Source organism: Sporobolomyces salmoneus (genome assembly GCF_050403485.1).
Source record: "Sporobolomyces salmoneus JCM6883 DNA, S_salmoneus_JCM6883_v1_ctg122, whole genome shotgun sequence".
Lineage (NCBI taxonomy): Eukaryota > Fungi > Basidiomycota > Microbotryomycetes > Sporidiobolales > Sporidiobolaceae > Sporobolomyces > Sporobolomyces salmoneus.
In genome coordinates this window covers 1-14,563 of record NW_027481041.1, presented here as the reverse complement: position 1 = coordinate 14,563, position 14,563 = coordinate 1, and the positions used below count along the sequence as shown (strand labels likewise).

At 51.4% G+C, this 14,563-nt stretch overlaps 7 protein-coding genes across 7 annotated transcripts; 3 read left to right on the top strand and 4 right to left on the bottom strand.

The window, feature by feature from the left end:
* Positions 1-242: 242 nt before the first annotated feature.
* JCM6883_000794 (uncharacterized protein) lies at positions 243-699 on the top strand (the record flags this gene model as incomplete). Its single annotated transcript, XM_076635627.1, has 4 exons — positions 243-364; positions 431-506; positions 574-628; positions 695-699. 4 exons carry the CDS (start codon positions 243-245, stop codon positions 697-699), a joined length of 258 nt encoding a protein of 85 aa, XP_076484396.1.
* Positions 700-1,990: 1,291 nt separating this feature from the next.
* Positions 1,991-2,428, top strand: JCM6883_000793 (uncharacterized protein; the record flags this gene model as incomplete). Its single annotated transcript, XM_076635626.1, has 3 exons — positions 1,991-2,112; positions 2,180-2,255; positions 2,324-2,428. 3 exons carry the CDS (start codon positions 1,991-1,993, stop codon positions 2,426-2,428), a joined length of 303 nt encoding a protein of 100 aa, XP_076484395.1.
* A 385-nt stretch (positions 2,429-2,813) lies between these two features.
* On the bottom strand, positions 2,814-6,013 carry JCM6883_000792 (uncharacterized protein; the record flags this gene model as incomplete). The annotated part of the gene is made up of 13 exons (XM_076635625.1): positions 2,814-2,886; positions 2,946-3,125; positions 3,191-3,252; positions 3,314-3,468; positions 3,537-3,711; positions 3,778-4,376; positions 4,458-4,746; positions 4,807-5,046; positions 5,115-5,134; positions 5,196-5,478; positions 5,545-5,765; positions 5,826-5,872; positions 5,940-6,013. The coding sequence occupies 13 exons, from the start codon at positions 6,011-6,013 to the stop codon at positions 2,814-2,816; spliced, it is 2,418 nt and encodes an 805-aa protein (XP_076484394.1).
* Positions 6,014-6,767: 754 nt separating this feature from the next.
* JCM6883_000791 (uncharacterized protein) lies at positions 6,768-8,961 on the bottom strand (the record flags this gene model as incomplete). The annotated part of the gene is made up of 4 exons (XM_076635624.1): positions 6,768-6,834; positions 6,900-7,666; positions 7,732-8,536; positions 8,603-8,961. 4 exons carry the CDS (start codon positions 8,959-8,961, stop codon positions 6,768-6,770), a joined length of 1,998 nt encoding a protein of 665 aa, XP_076484393.1.
* A 1,243-nt stretch (positions 8,962-10,204) lies between these two features.
* On the bottom strand, positions 10,205-12,233 carry ALG12 (dolichyl-P-Man:Man(7)GlcNAc(2)-PP-dolichol alpha-1,6-mannosyltransferase; the record flags this gene model as incomplete). Its single annotated transcript, XM_076635623.1, has 8 exons — positions 10,205-10,596; positions 10,677-10,834; positions 10,901-11,136; positions 11,195-11,310; positions 11,377-11,604; positions 11,668-11,841; positions 11,898-12,036; positions 12,096-12,233. 8 exons carry the CDS (start codon positions 12,231-12,233, stop codon positions 10,205-10,207), a joined length of 1,581 nt encoding a protein of 526 aa, XP_076484392.1.
* Positions 12,234-12,326: 93 nt separating this feature from the next.
* Positions 12,327-13,493, top strand: AIM2 (the record flags this gene model as incomplete). Its single annotated transcript, XM_076635622.1, has 6 exons — positions 12,327-12,362; positions 12,477-12,528; positions 12,632-12,689; positions 12,761-13,052; positions 13,124-13,243; positions 13,311-13,493. 6 exons carry the CDS (start codon positions 12,327-12,329, stop codon positions 13,491-13,493), a joined length of 741 nt encoding a protein of 246 aa, XP_076484391.1.
* Positions 13,494-13,896: 403 nt separating this feature from the next.
* On the bottom strand, positions 13,897-14,349 carry JCM6883_000788 (uncharacterized protein; the record flags this gene model as incomplete). Its single annotated transcript, XM_076635621.1, has 5 exons — positions 13,897-13,901; positions 13,965-14,019; positions 14,085-14,160; positions 14,227-14,237; positions 14,281-14,349. 5 exons carry the CDS (start codon positions 14,347-14,349, stop codon positions 13,897-13,899), a joined length of 216 nt encoding a protein of 71 aa, XP_076484390.1.
* Between the last annotated feature and the right edge of the window lie 214 nt (positions 14,350-14,563).

Genomic DNA, 14,563 nt, shown 5'->3' with positions numbered 1-14,563 from the left:
AAGTCGTTCGCGAAAAGTGTGAGCGAGGAAAGACGAGAAAGTGAGCTCATCGAGTTTCCCAAGAAACTCTCGTCGCTCAACCTTTCCCTCCCTCTCTCTTCTCTCTCTTCACCTCACTCGCATTTCCCACTTTACAACTCGACACAACCACAAGTGAGTCCTCCGACAGTTAGACACAGTGAGACAATTTGTCTGATCGTTCGTTTTCCTTCTTCGCGCAGACACCTTTTCATCGTTCAACAATGGCTTCCACCACCGCTACCTCTACCACCGAGTCCATCACCAACACCATCTCTGACGCCGCCAACTATGTCAAGGAATCCCTTGCTGGTTCTTCCGCTGAAGCCAAGAAGGAAGGAAACAAGTTCGTTTCGTTCTCTCCTCTCCTCTCTCCTCTTTCGTACTGACTCCTCCCTTTCTATCATTGCAGGGAAGTGGCTAAGGGAGAAACGAACGCCAGCCTCACAGACCGTGCTTCCGCTGGTCTCTCAGCTATCGGCAACAAGGTGAGTTTTCTTTTCATTTGCGCCTCAATCTCGTCTTCGTCGCTGACATCTTTCTCACTCTTCATAGGCTGATGAATCCAAGCACGACTCGAAGGCTGACGCTTTCAAGACCTCCGCCAAGAGTGCGTTTCTTTCTCGTCCGTCTCCAGCAGACGCCCGACTGACAGTCTGACTCTCTCCTTTCGCAGACTAAACTCTTGTTCAAGGCTTAGTGTTCTCGTCGCGTCTTCGTCGCTGTTCTGTCTTTGTCGATTCCCCCCTCCTTTCTGTTTCGTTACCCTGTTCGTGAACTCAAATTCGTGAAACAAATTTCAATACCTTTTGTCCCTTCATTGTTTTCGTTCTTTCCGAGAGCTTCAGCGAGAGTGATACCTAAGAGCAGCGCTCACAACGCATCGTGGTCAGCGAGTCGCGACTTGTCCGAGCTTCGATACCACGGATTCGCTCGCACTCGACCTGATCTGAGCTCGAAAGTCAGGTTCGGTTCAAACCTCTCTCCCACAACATCGACTCTGAGTATGTATAGGGCTTTGATTCTACTTATTTCATTCATTAACACTACTCGATAAGAAAGCTATATGCAAGACTCGAGTCGCATAAAGGTGCTTCTTGAGGAATCCAACAGAGTTTTCGAAACAGTCATCGGCAGACTTGCGTTGCTTGGAGTCAGAGTGGTACTGGCTTCTTCACTGAGGCAAGCCGCAACTCAGGTGAGACTGTGGGCAAGGTTTTGACAACGAGGAAGAAGCGCAAGAAGCGGACAATGGCGAAGGTTGAGCACCTCCTCCGTGAGATCGTGGAAGCATCCCGATCGAGTCGGAGATGAACAGACGGACGGGCAACTATTACACGGAATGAACCTGATGGAATGGAGGCGATAGGTCGTTCTTCGCTCAAAATGTGAACCGTGCGACTTCTCGTTTTCCGTCGCTCTCGCGCCGGGAAGCTCCTTGGGGCTCGGGCAGGCTACCAGACAGCTCATATTTGCCAGCTATAGATGTCAACCGAGGCCTTGAGCACTCGCGCGGCTCTTAGCAGACGATTGCGGCGTCGAGGGCAGAATGGACTCCAAGTGAGCTGTTTCTCCTATGGGTCGTTTGCGTCGCGCGATGCGTCTGAGCCCCCCGCCTTACACGATTGAAGGACTGCACAGAGATTAAAGAGCGGCCGTGCTCAGCCTAGTTGGATTTGCGAAAGCGTTACGGTAAGTCTCGATCGACGTACAGTAAAGAGTGAGCATGTGAGGCAGTGCTTGATCTGGAAAGTGGGGGATTACGTCACTCGATTTTCCCTAAGTTCCCCACTCCGAGTTGAACGTCCCCGTTTCGTTCGATCCTCTTTCTCTTTCCCATTCTTCACCGCAACACTTTCATCACCTTCAACTACAAACCACACTCGTGAGTACGCCTCGGCTTCTGCACTATGCAATCGGTCACTGATCCGTCCCATTCATCGCCGCCTTTAGACACTTACTCTTATTCACAATGGCCTCTTCCACTGCTACTTCGACCACTGAGTCAATCACCAACACCATCTCTGACGCCGTCAACTACGTCGCTGAGTCCGTCACCGGATCGTCCGCTGAGGCAAAGAAGGAAGGAAACAAGTCAGTCGTCTTTCCTCTCTTCTCCTCTCTCGCTTTCGTACTGACTCCTCTTTGTATATCCTTTCAGGGAGATTGCTAAGGGAAACACCGGGGCTTCGCTCACTGACCGTGCTTCCGCTGGTCTATCCGCTGTCGGCAACAAGGTGAGTCTCTTTTCGCAAGTTTTCGTTTTCATTTTCACTTTCGCTGACCCGCTTTTCTCCCTCCCCAGGTCGACGAGGAGAAGGCCAACAGCAAGGCTGAGGCCCACAAGCAGTCAATGAAGAGTGCGTTCCTTTCGTCTTCACGCCCAGAAGCGTCATCGAAAACGAGCTAATTCTCTACTTTCCCCTTAAACAGACTAATCGCTTCACCCTGAACGCCCTGGTTCTCCGAAGCTCTCCTGTTCCTAATACTTCCGTGCCTACGATTCGTAGCGTTGTCCTAAAGCAATAATATCAAGCAGTCTTTAAACCATTTCGGTTTCTCTTCACACGAGAGCATCTCGCACACAAATTGCGCTCGTCGCGCAACCGACCGTTCCCTCTAATAACTCTGCGCTTCCTTCTTCACCCGCCCTGGACTTCTGGAGGATTCGTCAACGCAAGTAGATGAAGTGCCTCTCGTGAAGTGACTTCCTCTCTCGTTCTCGCTGCGCTCTAGTATCTCGATGCTAGTCAAAATAAAGAATACTCGTACAAGCCGAACATAATCAATCCTATCTACATCCATACTTCTGCTGCCTCGTTATATTCCGTATCCGCAAGTCGAACAGGATCGCAAAAGTTTTGCATTCTGCTCGAACGGAAGCATCAGCTCAGAGTCCGAGACATACAAGAGGAGACGGGAGTTACTCTGCGACGTCTCCCTTTGCGTTCCGTAGCACGTGTTGATATCCGAACGAGCAGAATGGACGACGGACGATCTTGAGAACTTCCATTCGGAGATCTTCCTCGTATTGATCCCAAGTTGCGAAATCTGAAGAACGACGTGAATGGTACGCTTGCAAGTGCTCGTCGTGCTCGGCGATACATCTATGAGAGTGTGAACAAGTGTCAGAATGGGGAGCCTCGGCGAGAGATAGGGGAAGGTGACTTGCGCAATATCGGCAAGCGGAGGGAGTTCCTCGTCAGGGAGCAAGTAGGAGACAAGACTCATCATCTGCAATAGCACGAATCCAGTCAGCACGGATCTACCGTGGAAGGAAAGGGAGAGAACCAACGTGAGGAATGGGTTGCGCTTTCAAGTCTTCGTAGCGTAAAGTGTGGGTAAGAATCGGAGCCTGTTGCCAGTACACCGAGTGTCGTCTCCACCGTTCAGCAAGGTCGAGGACATCGGCGCGCTGGGCTTCTCCGAATTTGCCGATGTCAAGTTTCGCTGCGAATTCGACGAGAGGGAAGTCAGTATCGAAGCAAATAAAATACCCGGACGATGCAGGAGCTCACCTTCATGGTTCTGATAGCCTTCGGGAGTTCTCGGAACGTGCGAAAGATGCCACCAGGACGCGATCGCATCGAGCGGATTTCGAGTTACGAGGACAACCTGGTCGAACTTGGTAAAGTAGTTGCGAAGGGCTTTCATATCGGGTCGGATCGTACGAGGGATCGCAGGGAAATGAGTCTATACTCGAAGGGCGACAGGTCAGTCAGTTATCGAGCGAGAGAAGTCCGACGAAAGAAGACTCACCTTGACGAAGAAGTCGAGTTGCTTGTTGCATTCCCCAACGAAAGTACGCTGTAAACCTCGATCGCAATAGATCGAACTCGTTTGATAACCAGTCGCTCGTTCGAGCAGGCTTCGAATGTAAGAGTTGCCGGATCGAGGATAAGATACGAAACCAGTTCGAATCTTCGCTTTGTACGGAACTGTGGTGAGATCCGCTCGACAGGTCGGTCCCATCGCGCTATGAAGTTCGGCGTCCCAGCGACCTCCTTCGACTGAGATCGAGAGAGCCGCGGCTTCAGAGGCTTCGGCAGAGTTCACTTGTTCTTCCTCCTCTTTAGCTGACAGAGTAGGTGTTTCTTCGTTCTCCTCCTCGTCTTCCTCATCATCGTCGTTGTCATCTTCTACATTCTGCGGCTCTATCGAGACCTCGAATGCCTCGGTGACTTCCAGTGATGTTGGCTCGACAACTTGAGGAACCGGTGCGAACGAGTCGAAACTCGTGTTGTCGTGACTGGTTCCAAATTGACCGAGGGAGGAAGTGTAAGTCGGATCGAGGAAAAAAGAAATGAAGATTGCGAGGACGATAGGGATGAGGACTGGAACGAGATATTGAGCGAAATCTGGAGAAACGAAAGAACGCAACAAAGTCCCTGAGTCAGCGATTAGCGCAACGAGAGGCAAGAGTCTAGAGCCGAACTTACATTGTCTCGATCTATTTGATTCCGAGGAGGTTTCCTTCGTCGTCGTTTCCGCTACGTTCTCCTTTTCGAGCATGCCGTCCCGTTCGCCGTTCGCGTCGAAAATGGTGGTTGACGATTTGGGCTGTTGATCGTACTTGCGGTTGATCTTGATCCAGATACCCGATGCGACCCAGAAGACCCCCATCCAACCGATTGAAGAAACGCTCGAGAAGTTTCCAAAAATACCCGCATTGATTAGAATCGAAAGGAATTGGCGAATTGTCATGATCAGCGAACTCGTCAACGCTCCCTGCGTGAGAAACGACTGTGAGCTCGAGGTCGCAGAGCCTGGAGAGCGAGATGAACATACGAAAGAAGCGATACAATTCAACAAGACGATCAAACCTCCGGCGCTCGCTGCCGAGAACACGCAAACATCCCACAAGAGGTTGACGTCGGTGAGGAGCAGGTGCACGTTGTTCCAAAATGTGCCGGTCGCGATCGAAGTGAGCGAGACGGCGAAAGCGATCAACCCGGCGAAGAGGTTCGTCCAAAGCATTTGATCGAGTACAGGCGATTTCGGGCCGAAAGGGTCGGACGAAGCTGGGTTCTACCGACGGGACAGCTGAGAAAGGTAAGTACCAGTCGGGACAAGAGCGGGAGCAGGATCCTGCCTACTTTACCGAAAACTTTCTCCTCTGTGCGAAACGAAAGAGAGAGGTCAATTCGAGATCTCGAGGAAGAGGACTTGAAACTTACGAGTAGTCGAAACGAGTCCATCGAAGAAGAGATAGCCGAGAAGGTAAGCCGTTCCAATCAGTCCATCCATCATCGTCTTGTCCTCATCCGTCGAGCTCAAAGCGTGCGATCCATGAGGTTTTGGAGGAGTCGAGAAAAGATAGCAGGCGCATCCAGCCAAGATGACTCCGCCAGCTGCCCATTCCCGCGGTAGATGTTTCTTGCGATAGATGAGCGCTCCGACAACGAGAACCGGAATCATTTTCGAAGTTTTCGCGAGTGATTGAGTCGTGTAGCTGACATACTGAGCGAAAACGAACGGGGTCAGCTTGGGTTCTGGGATTTAGAAGGTATAGTGATCGAAACGCACGCGTAGAGCCTGGTACTGACAGCTGGTCGAGAGGAAATTGAAACCAGCGACCGCTCCGTAAGCTGATAGAGGGCTCGCGGGAGTAAGTCGCTGCACGAACGAGCCTGATTCCACGTCTGTTCGGGTCTTGTAGAAGAGGATGGCGAGCCCGACACCAATTGAGAAGAGGCGATTCACGACGATAAGGAGAGAGGAAGAAGTGAAATGTTCGCGTTCGGGCCCTGTGCAATATGTTCGATCAGTAACTTTCTAGCGAACGTTCCAGCTTTCTTCCAACTCACCGTACGTCGAGCTCTTCATGATCTTCTCCTGCAGTACTCCATACAATCTAGCAACGAAGGAAGATAAATTTCCGAACTCCCAAAGCTTCTCCTTCTTCCTTCCTTGCAGCTTACGAGTAGATCACGATCAACCCAATACCATGAAGAATCAAACTCGTCCGAGATGAGCTTCCTTCTGTGCTAGGCATCCTTGGGGAGTGGTAGCGAGATGAAGGTTCGACCGCGACGAGGTGTTGAGAGGAGGGAGTCGTGACGAGTTTTGAGGGCCTTCAAGGAGTGTCTAGAGGTCGTCAAGTTGCTGCCTTGAATCGTATCGAGCTCGAGATGAAGGAAAAGAGATGAAGAGGCGACGAGGACGCGAGACTGTTGAATCGAAGGAAGAGGAGGTGCTTCCATTTTTGTAGGCGCTTGGCGGTACCCGAGCGCGTTCAACGTTGAAGCTAGCGAGAAGGGAGGGATTCGCAGCGGTGACTTCCTCAACCCCTGTTTTCCTGCACCTTGAGTGGTTCCCTCTTACGCGTCGTGACGAGTCTATGAGCTCATTGTCCAACGCTTCGAGTCGGTTGTGAGGACGAGAACGTTTGACTGGAAAGAGTGAAACGGAGGCTGCGCAGAATTGTTGAACGGCAGAGCTTGGATCGGATGTGAACGTTGACTGTCGAGATGTCGAAGCGGCAGCAATCGTGAATGAAAGAAGTCGGAGTAGATCGAGAGCGAGAAAGGAAGAAGAAAGAGACGGACGAAGAAACGAGGTTTGCAAAACTCAAAATTTCGCAAGATTTGACCATACTTTGTGGGCTGCGAACTCAGCTCGATATGATGTCTATCGATACAATACAAATTCAAGAGGGCTAGTGCTATAACAGGGGATACTGATTAAGGGTCCGTGGAGACAGGAAGTAACATTATAGGAAGACGGGGGTGGAAACGAGGTCGCAAAGCTTATTGTTCGAAGTTGCCCTCTTGGAGTAGGGCCGAGACAACCTCACCAGAACGTACTGCGAGAACGCTGTTGCAAGAAGAGCTGGTCAGTAAAGCAGAGACGGCGTACAAATCAATGAGAGGGAGACTAACCTCAGCAGCGAATCGCTGATACCGTGTGACTTTTCACAACTTCCTTGCAACCAGATCGTAGGCTTGAATTGGACGTCGTCTCGGGTTTTTGTAGGGATTTGCAGCCGGTAGTTCTCGCCAACGACGAATTCGGGTACCGTCAGTTCGGCAGAATGTTTTGAAGATCGTTCGAGGGAAGACGATGGTGTTGAGGCGATCGAAGGAGAAGTGGAAGGGTTTGTTGATACAGCGTCAGATCGGCGAGTTCGAAGGGAATCGGTTTCGTCGCTCGAAGAAGTAACAGATCCAGCGACGGAAGCCGATCGGGTCGCAGGGAAAGAAGGTGTAGAGAAGTCATCTGATACTCGGCGGGTGAACGCCGAGGGAGGAAGGTCGACATCGAGGGGAAGTCGGGGGATGGAGGAGATCGAGGCTTCAGCCGGCGAGGAGGAATCGGGAGTCGAGAAGAGTTTCGTGAGGCTGACAGACGTCGAGTCTTCGGTATCAGCGGCAGAAGTAGGGAACAAATAGTTGCGGTAGGCTTGTCGATCGTAACCAGTTCCGCAAACGATCGCGTCGTATTCAACCGTGCGGTTCTCCTCTTTGATTGTATTTCGAAGTTCGAGTTGGATGGCCGAAGAAGGAGCGATCGAGGCGGAGAGAAGCGTCGTGTAAGGCGAAATATTGAGTTTAGGGTCGAGCAGTAGAGCAGAATCGTCTTCTCCTTTCGAACTGTTTCGTTCCGTCACGTCCTCCTCGACTTTCTGCGCGTACATCTCGTCGTAGACCTTGTAGCGGGATCGAGAGTGTCAGTAAACAGTCTATGGCCGTGACGAAAGAAAGAGAGACATACGGCGGCGAGAGTGACAGGGTTGACGATGGAGTAATTCGTGCTCTTTGCCTCGTCGAGGACGACTTTACGCTTCTCATCGTCGAGACCGAACATCGCATGACTCATTTCGGGGTCAAAGACTTCATTCGAGAATGCACCTTCATCAGTAGGTCGGAGCGCGGCACGTCGGATGAGGAGATCGATTTGCGGGCGCTGAGTGAGGAGGCCTTGAGCTTTGAGGAGAGGTAAGAGAGTCGAGAGTTTGCGACGAAGGGCGAGGAAACATTCAGTCGCGGATTGACCTCCTCCAACGACGGCGAATCGAAGGGGACGAGATGACGAGGAGTTAGGGGTAGGAAGAACGGAAGCGAGAGTCGAATCAATCTTGTCGAGGAAGGTAGAAGTGTGCAGGATTCGTTGACTTGCGTAGAGGTCGGGAGTTTGAAGAGGAGGCGGGATCTTGGGAGAACCACCGGCGGAAACGACGAGGTTGCGAGTGAATCGAGAAACGACTTTGCCAGATTCGACGCTCCTCGAAGTGACCTTCAAGAGCTTGTAGTCTTGCTCTTCTGTATCTTGACTAGGTCTAACAGCTTCGACTGCGACGACTTCTTCCCCAAATCCAAGAGTTCCACCGGCTGCCTTGATTTCGACTTCTGCCTTTTCCGCACACCATTGAAGGTAATCCGAAAACTCGCGTCGGGTAGGAGTGAATGTGCCGAGAGAGGTGAAGGATACGAGGCGGGAAGGCGTGAAGGAAGCGAGGTAGGAGAGGAAAGTGTAGGGAGATTGAGGATTTCGGAGAGTAGCGAGATCTTTCAAGAATCTGCGATCAAGGGGGACCTCAGGCTCAGCTACACTACAAGGAAGTGAACAGGAAGAAGGTACTTACGAAATCTGCATGCGCGATCCCTCTAACATCATTCCAGGGTGCCATTTGAACGAAGAGTGCTTTTCGATGAACGCAGCTTTGATCGGTCGGGTGGGCAAGTTTGAGCGGTCAGATTGTGAGTCTTGAGTGGATTGAGACGTAGCTGAGGCCCGATCATGACCTAGCGCTTGTTGGAGACCTCCGAGAGAGCTGAAGTGAGGAGCTTGAATCGGTGAGGAAGAATGGGGAGAAGCGGCGTTCGAGTTGAATTCGGAAAGGGCGATCGCAATGGCAACAGAGGCAGGACCGTATCCTATACCCAACAAGTCGTAGATTTCATCGGACGAAGACGGCTGGTCGAAAGTTGAAGGAGGCGTCATTTTTTGTTGGGTTCTCTGCTCTTTCGGTGGTGTGCAGTGGGTGGGTTGGATGAGAGAGCAAAGAAGATAGAGGTGGTATAGAAGGAGGAGAAGGGAGAGCTGAGTCGAGACGAACGCGAGCGAGTTAGCGATGAAAGTCGGGCAGGATCGACCGCGAACGATCTCGGATTTTTTTTTGATTGATTCTTTTTCGGCGAAAATCAAACGAAAGTCATTCCGTCAGGTTCTCACTCCTTCACTCTGCCCGAACTTGCGACTAGCTTCTGATCGGAAATAGCGATTCGAAAAACCGCGGCACGACGCTCCAGTCAGCTTGGTTGAGCTTCCTTTGCGAACATTTCCTGTTCGCAACGATTTTCGCGAATTGTGCTCGCGAGCGATTCTCGCCAAGCTAGCACCGTTAAGGCGCTAAGCTGAAGACAAGCTTTCCTTCGCACGCTTCAAGTCGGAGCTCATCGTCGTTGACAAATGCCTGTTACAGCGCGGGAAATGCAAGAGAGCGAAGAGAACTCTCGAGGGAACAAGTTTCCAGTTTGCGCAAGTTCTCAGTGTACTCCGTTATTCCGCTCGCCCCCGAGGATGCAGTATCTCCTCCGCTGGAGCATGCGGCCTATACAAGCGGACGATGAAGCTAGAATGTTGGGCTAACAACGACGAAGTCATTAACTGGAACGTGCACTGAACTTCGAGCTTTTTCGCTACGGTGAAGTCCCCCCCGAGTCTCGCACGATCTTGTGCTTTGCATCGACGATTCGAAAGACGATAGCTCCTTTGGTGCGCCGGTTTTCGTAATGGAGACACAGGACTGCGTAGGATAGAAAGCTTCGATCAAACAAAACCTCGAACGCTAATTTTGGTTCAAACGAAGCCGCCGAATTTGAAACGTTGGTCGCCTGCTTGTTGAGTACGTCGACGAACGAGACTCGGGAGATAGCCAATCAACTACGTGCTATATCGTCGACGAGGAGGGATGGAGGGGGACAAAAGAGGCATTTGAAACTGTCACTCTTGCGAAAGAGCCGTGGTATGTCGAGCGAAACTCTCGGAGTGCAGCTGCATCTTGAGCGACAGCGCGTCGAGCGCAGGAGCTTCGAGCCGATATGCAGAGGTATGGTCGTAAGTCTGAAACGCAGCGGGAGAGCAGAAACTTTGTTTGCGCACTGTTCAGCTCCCGGCAGCAACTTTCCTGAGAGCGGACTCGCCACTTCTTCAAGTATATACCAGCAGGAAGTCTATCTATCTATTACCTCAGACGCTCTAGAATACCGACACTTCTAACCTCTTTCGTTCCGAACTTTTCTCCTCGCCAAAGTTTTCCAAATCCTCCGAAACCATTCACCTCTGCCACCACTTTCCACAGTCCACCTTCAACCCACTCCGAGGGATATGTCGAGTCCGTCGCATCTACCATGAGATAGTCGAACGATTCCGAAGCGTCTGCGAAAGCTTGAGGAGAGTCGAGAATTGGAGATTCCGATTTGCTGTAAGCGACGCGAGAAGTAGGAGAGTCGACCTTGTTCCGCTGGGTTAGATACCATGGTGAATCTGAGTCCACGGAGAAGGGACTGTCGGTAAGGAGGAAACTTGATGCACCGTTCATCGCGGCGTGAGATGAAACGTGGACATTCGTGATTCCTGTAACGACCAAGCATCAGTCACGTAGTTTGGGAATTCTGAAATCCCGGGGTCGTTGCGAAGAGGGGAGAGAGACTTACCGGTTCGACCGCTCTTTTGGACGAGAGATTCTAGGACCCTGATTGCCTCGCCCCCAGGATAGTTATTCCGACTCGCGAGTACGCCGAGTATCGTGAAGATGGTGTTGACAGTCACGATCGCGGCCAAACAAGCCCTTCGCAGCTTTTTCGAAGCGAATCTAATGCCGTAGAGTGAGGTCAGCTTTCGCTTATGGATCGAGAGACAGTAGGAGCCGAGTACTCACAGAGCCCCGATAGCCTGAATACCGGAAGCGGCGCAAATGTTCAAGACGGGAACGACGTAGCTGATGAACCTCCATTCCTTGTGTTGAAGGCCGCTCAAGATCCCGACGTAGACCAAGGCGGGTATACCGATTCTTCGAGCTCGACGATCGACGAAGAGCGAGATGAACGCGAATGGGAGAGCGAGAAGGAGAAGTTTCGGCAGGGAGAGGGCGAAATAGGTGTAAAACGGCGATGTCTGTCCCACCAATCGGATTAGGAATCACATCGAGCATAAGAGATTAGAAGATACGTACACCCCAGTCGGAAGCTTTGCCTTGGACGACGTTGAAGAAGAAGCTCGATCCTTCCGGCCAGAAGAAAGAATCGATCGGCTTTTGCCAAAAGAAGCTGTCGACGGCCATGGTACAAGCTAGAGTAATAGACCGCGAGTAAGTGCCTCTTCTGTGACGCGAGAGCGTCGCGGGAACTAACTCACCTAGACTAGCGACTGCGGAAACCAATCCGCAAGTCACCAAGGGTACGAAGCCGATGGTCCCTCTGACAAGCTGCTCGGAAGCGAAAGCGGCCAAGAGCGCTCCGAGTTCGAGGCGGAGGACGAGGGCCGCGAAAGTAAAGATCGCGAATGCGAAAAGAGGTAATCTCGCGTTCGTCTTTTTCAGCTGTACTTTCGGGCTCGCGATGAGGAGGGCGATGGCACATTGCACTGTCATGATTGCGAAGTAAGTCAGTTACATGTGTAATAGAAGGGTGCGAGGATGGGACGAACCGAGAGGAAAAGCGATCATGTTTGGCACGGTTCGAGAAATCCAGAACGGGAGGTGGAATTGAGTCGCGGAGATGAGGACGAAGGCACGAGCGACTTTCGCACCGAAGGCATACCGCACGCGACGGGCGAGGAAGATGAGGGAGAGAGAGGGAACCAGCGCGAGAACGAGGCGAACTGCAAAACCGAGAGTCAGCACAAACGAACGGGTGAGCTCAAATATTGGTCCTTACTTAGTATCTGCACCTCGTAGCCAGAGCGTAGCATCCCCAACTCGTCCGCTATCCGCACAAAGGGATAGGAAATCACACTCAACATTCCAGGTCCGACGAAACTTCGAGGTACTGCTCCAGGGAATTCGACGTGATCATACTGAGGGGCTACGAGTTAGCTCACACTGCACTTCCGAGGTCGTAGTAGGATAGACCCACCTGAGAGATCGCTTCCTTGTTTACCCCTTTCAACAACAGATCTCTCACTGCATGAAGTGTGAAAGATTCTTCGACTTTGGTGTAGGGCGCCAGTAAGACGTGAATCGTAGAGCTGAGTAAGAGCAGAGGCTCAAGCATCACGTTCAAGTGATTCGTCATCGATTGGTCGGCTGTCTCGTTCGACAAAGTTGCTCTCTCTCTCTTGCTCACCTTTCCTCACCTTTATCAACCATGTCTCTTTCTTCCTGCTGCGCTACCGGTTTCATCGTAAGCTCAAGCTCTCTAACACTCTCTAGCTCGCTGTAGCTCCCAGTTTCAAGAGTGATCTGTTTTCGGCTACCTCCACTCACTCGTTTCTCTCTTCCCCTCAATCGCCTACAGCACGAAGGAACTCCCGTTGGATCCATCAAGGAGGTTGGTGGAGTTCGTACCTGTGAGTCCCACGTCGAGAACTCCGCTTGCTGAGACGTTAGCTGATTCACGATGTCCGTTTCTCCTCCCCGAACTCCGATGAAATCATCCTCTTTCGTTTTCAGACGTTACTCTTCCCAAGGGCGATTATGACAAGACCAAGGCTCTCCTCTTCTTCACCGAGTGAGCTAACATTCTCACAATTATCCTTCTGAGCTCGGCAAAGCTGACTTCCTGTCGTTTCGTTCATGAAGCATCTTCGGTGTCGACACGATGCCTAACGGTCTCCTCCTCGCCGACTCGTTCGCTGCCAACGGATACGCAACCTACGTCGTCGACTACCTCAAGGGTGACCCGGCATCGATGGAAGCTTACGCAGCTGGCAAATTAGATTTGGGCGTATGGCTTCAATCTCACTCTCCCAAGGAGGTCGCCCTTCCTCTCGTCGACAAGGTTCAAGACGCTCTCAAGTCGGAGGGTGTCAAGCGATTCGGTTGCGTTTCGTTCTGCTACGGTGGACGAGTTGCTACCGACAAGGTTTTGAACGTGAGTTCATTCTCTTTCTTGTTGTCCTGTAGACTTCGTGATACTGACATACCGCCACGCATGTCCATCAGGACACCATTGACGTCGCCATCACTGCTCACCCTTCCCTTCTCCAAGTCCCCGAGGATATCGAAGCCCTCAACAAGAAGTCGACTCCTTACCTTTTCAACACCGCTTCCGAGGATGGCATGGTTAGTCTCCGACCTTATCCAATGCCTCTTTTTCTGGTGCTGATGCGGCATGTTCGTCACGATACAGTTCACCCCTGAGCTAGCCAAGAAGTCTGCCGAAATCCTCAACGACAACAAGGCCTTCACCTTCATCGACTACGAGGGAGGTCACGGTTTCGCTATCCGAGCTGACCCTTCCGACCCTAAGCAACGCAAGTCGGCCGATGACTGTTTCGAAAACTCTGTTGGATTCCTCAAGAAGCACCTTTAAGCGACTCGAGTCTTGCATATAGCTATCTTATCAAGTAGTGTTAATGAATGAAAGAAGTAATGCCAAAGCCCTATACATACACAGAGCCGATGTTGTCGCAAAATGAGAGATGATTGAAACGAATCGCTTTCGAGCTCAGATCAGGTCGAGTGCGAGCGAATCCGTGGTATCGAAGCTGGAAATTGACAACTCGCCGACCACGCTGCGTTGAAGTGCTGCTCTTAGGAGGTATCACTCTCGCTGAGGCTCTCGCAAAGGACGAAGAAGAATGAACAGGAAAAAGGTATTGGAATTTGTTTCACGATATTCACGAACAGGGTAACGAAACAGAAAGAAGGGGGGAATCGACAAAGACAAAACAGCGACGAAGACGCGACGGGAACACTAAGCCTTTAAGGAGATTTTAGTCTGCAAAGAGAGAGTCAGACTGTCAGAAAGAGTTTCGTCAAAGAGATAAAACGGGAGACGCACTCTTGGCCGAGGTCTTGAAAGCGTCAGCCTTCGAGTCGTGCTTGGATTCATCGGTCTATGAGATCGAGAAAAATGTCAGCTTCGAAGATGGAGTCGAAGCGCAAAGAAAAGAAAACTCACCTTGTTACCGATAGCGGACAGACCAGCGGAAGCACGGTCAGCGATGCCCGCATCCGTGTTTCCTTTAGCCACTTCCCTGCAATGACAGAAAGGCAGGAGTCAGTACGAAAGAGGAGAGAGGAGAGAAGAGAACGGAACGAACTTGTTTCCTTCCTTCTTGGCTTCAGCGGAAGAGCCGGCAACGGATTCCTTTGACGTAGTTGGCGGCGTCAGAGATGGTGTTGGTGATGGATTCGGTGGTAGAGGTAGCGGTGGTGGAAGCCATTGTTGAACGATGAAAAGGTGTCTGCGCGAAGGAGGAAAACGAACGATTAGACAACTCGTCTCCCTAATCGTGGGTGTAAGACGACTCACTTGTGGTTGTGTGGAGTTGTAAAGTGGGAAGTGCGAGTGAGGTGAAGGAGGAAGGGAGAAGAGAGAGGGAGAGGTTGAGCGACGAGAGTTCTTGGGAAGAACTCGATGAGCTCACTTTCCTCACG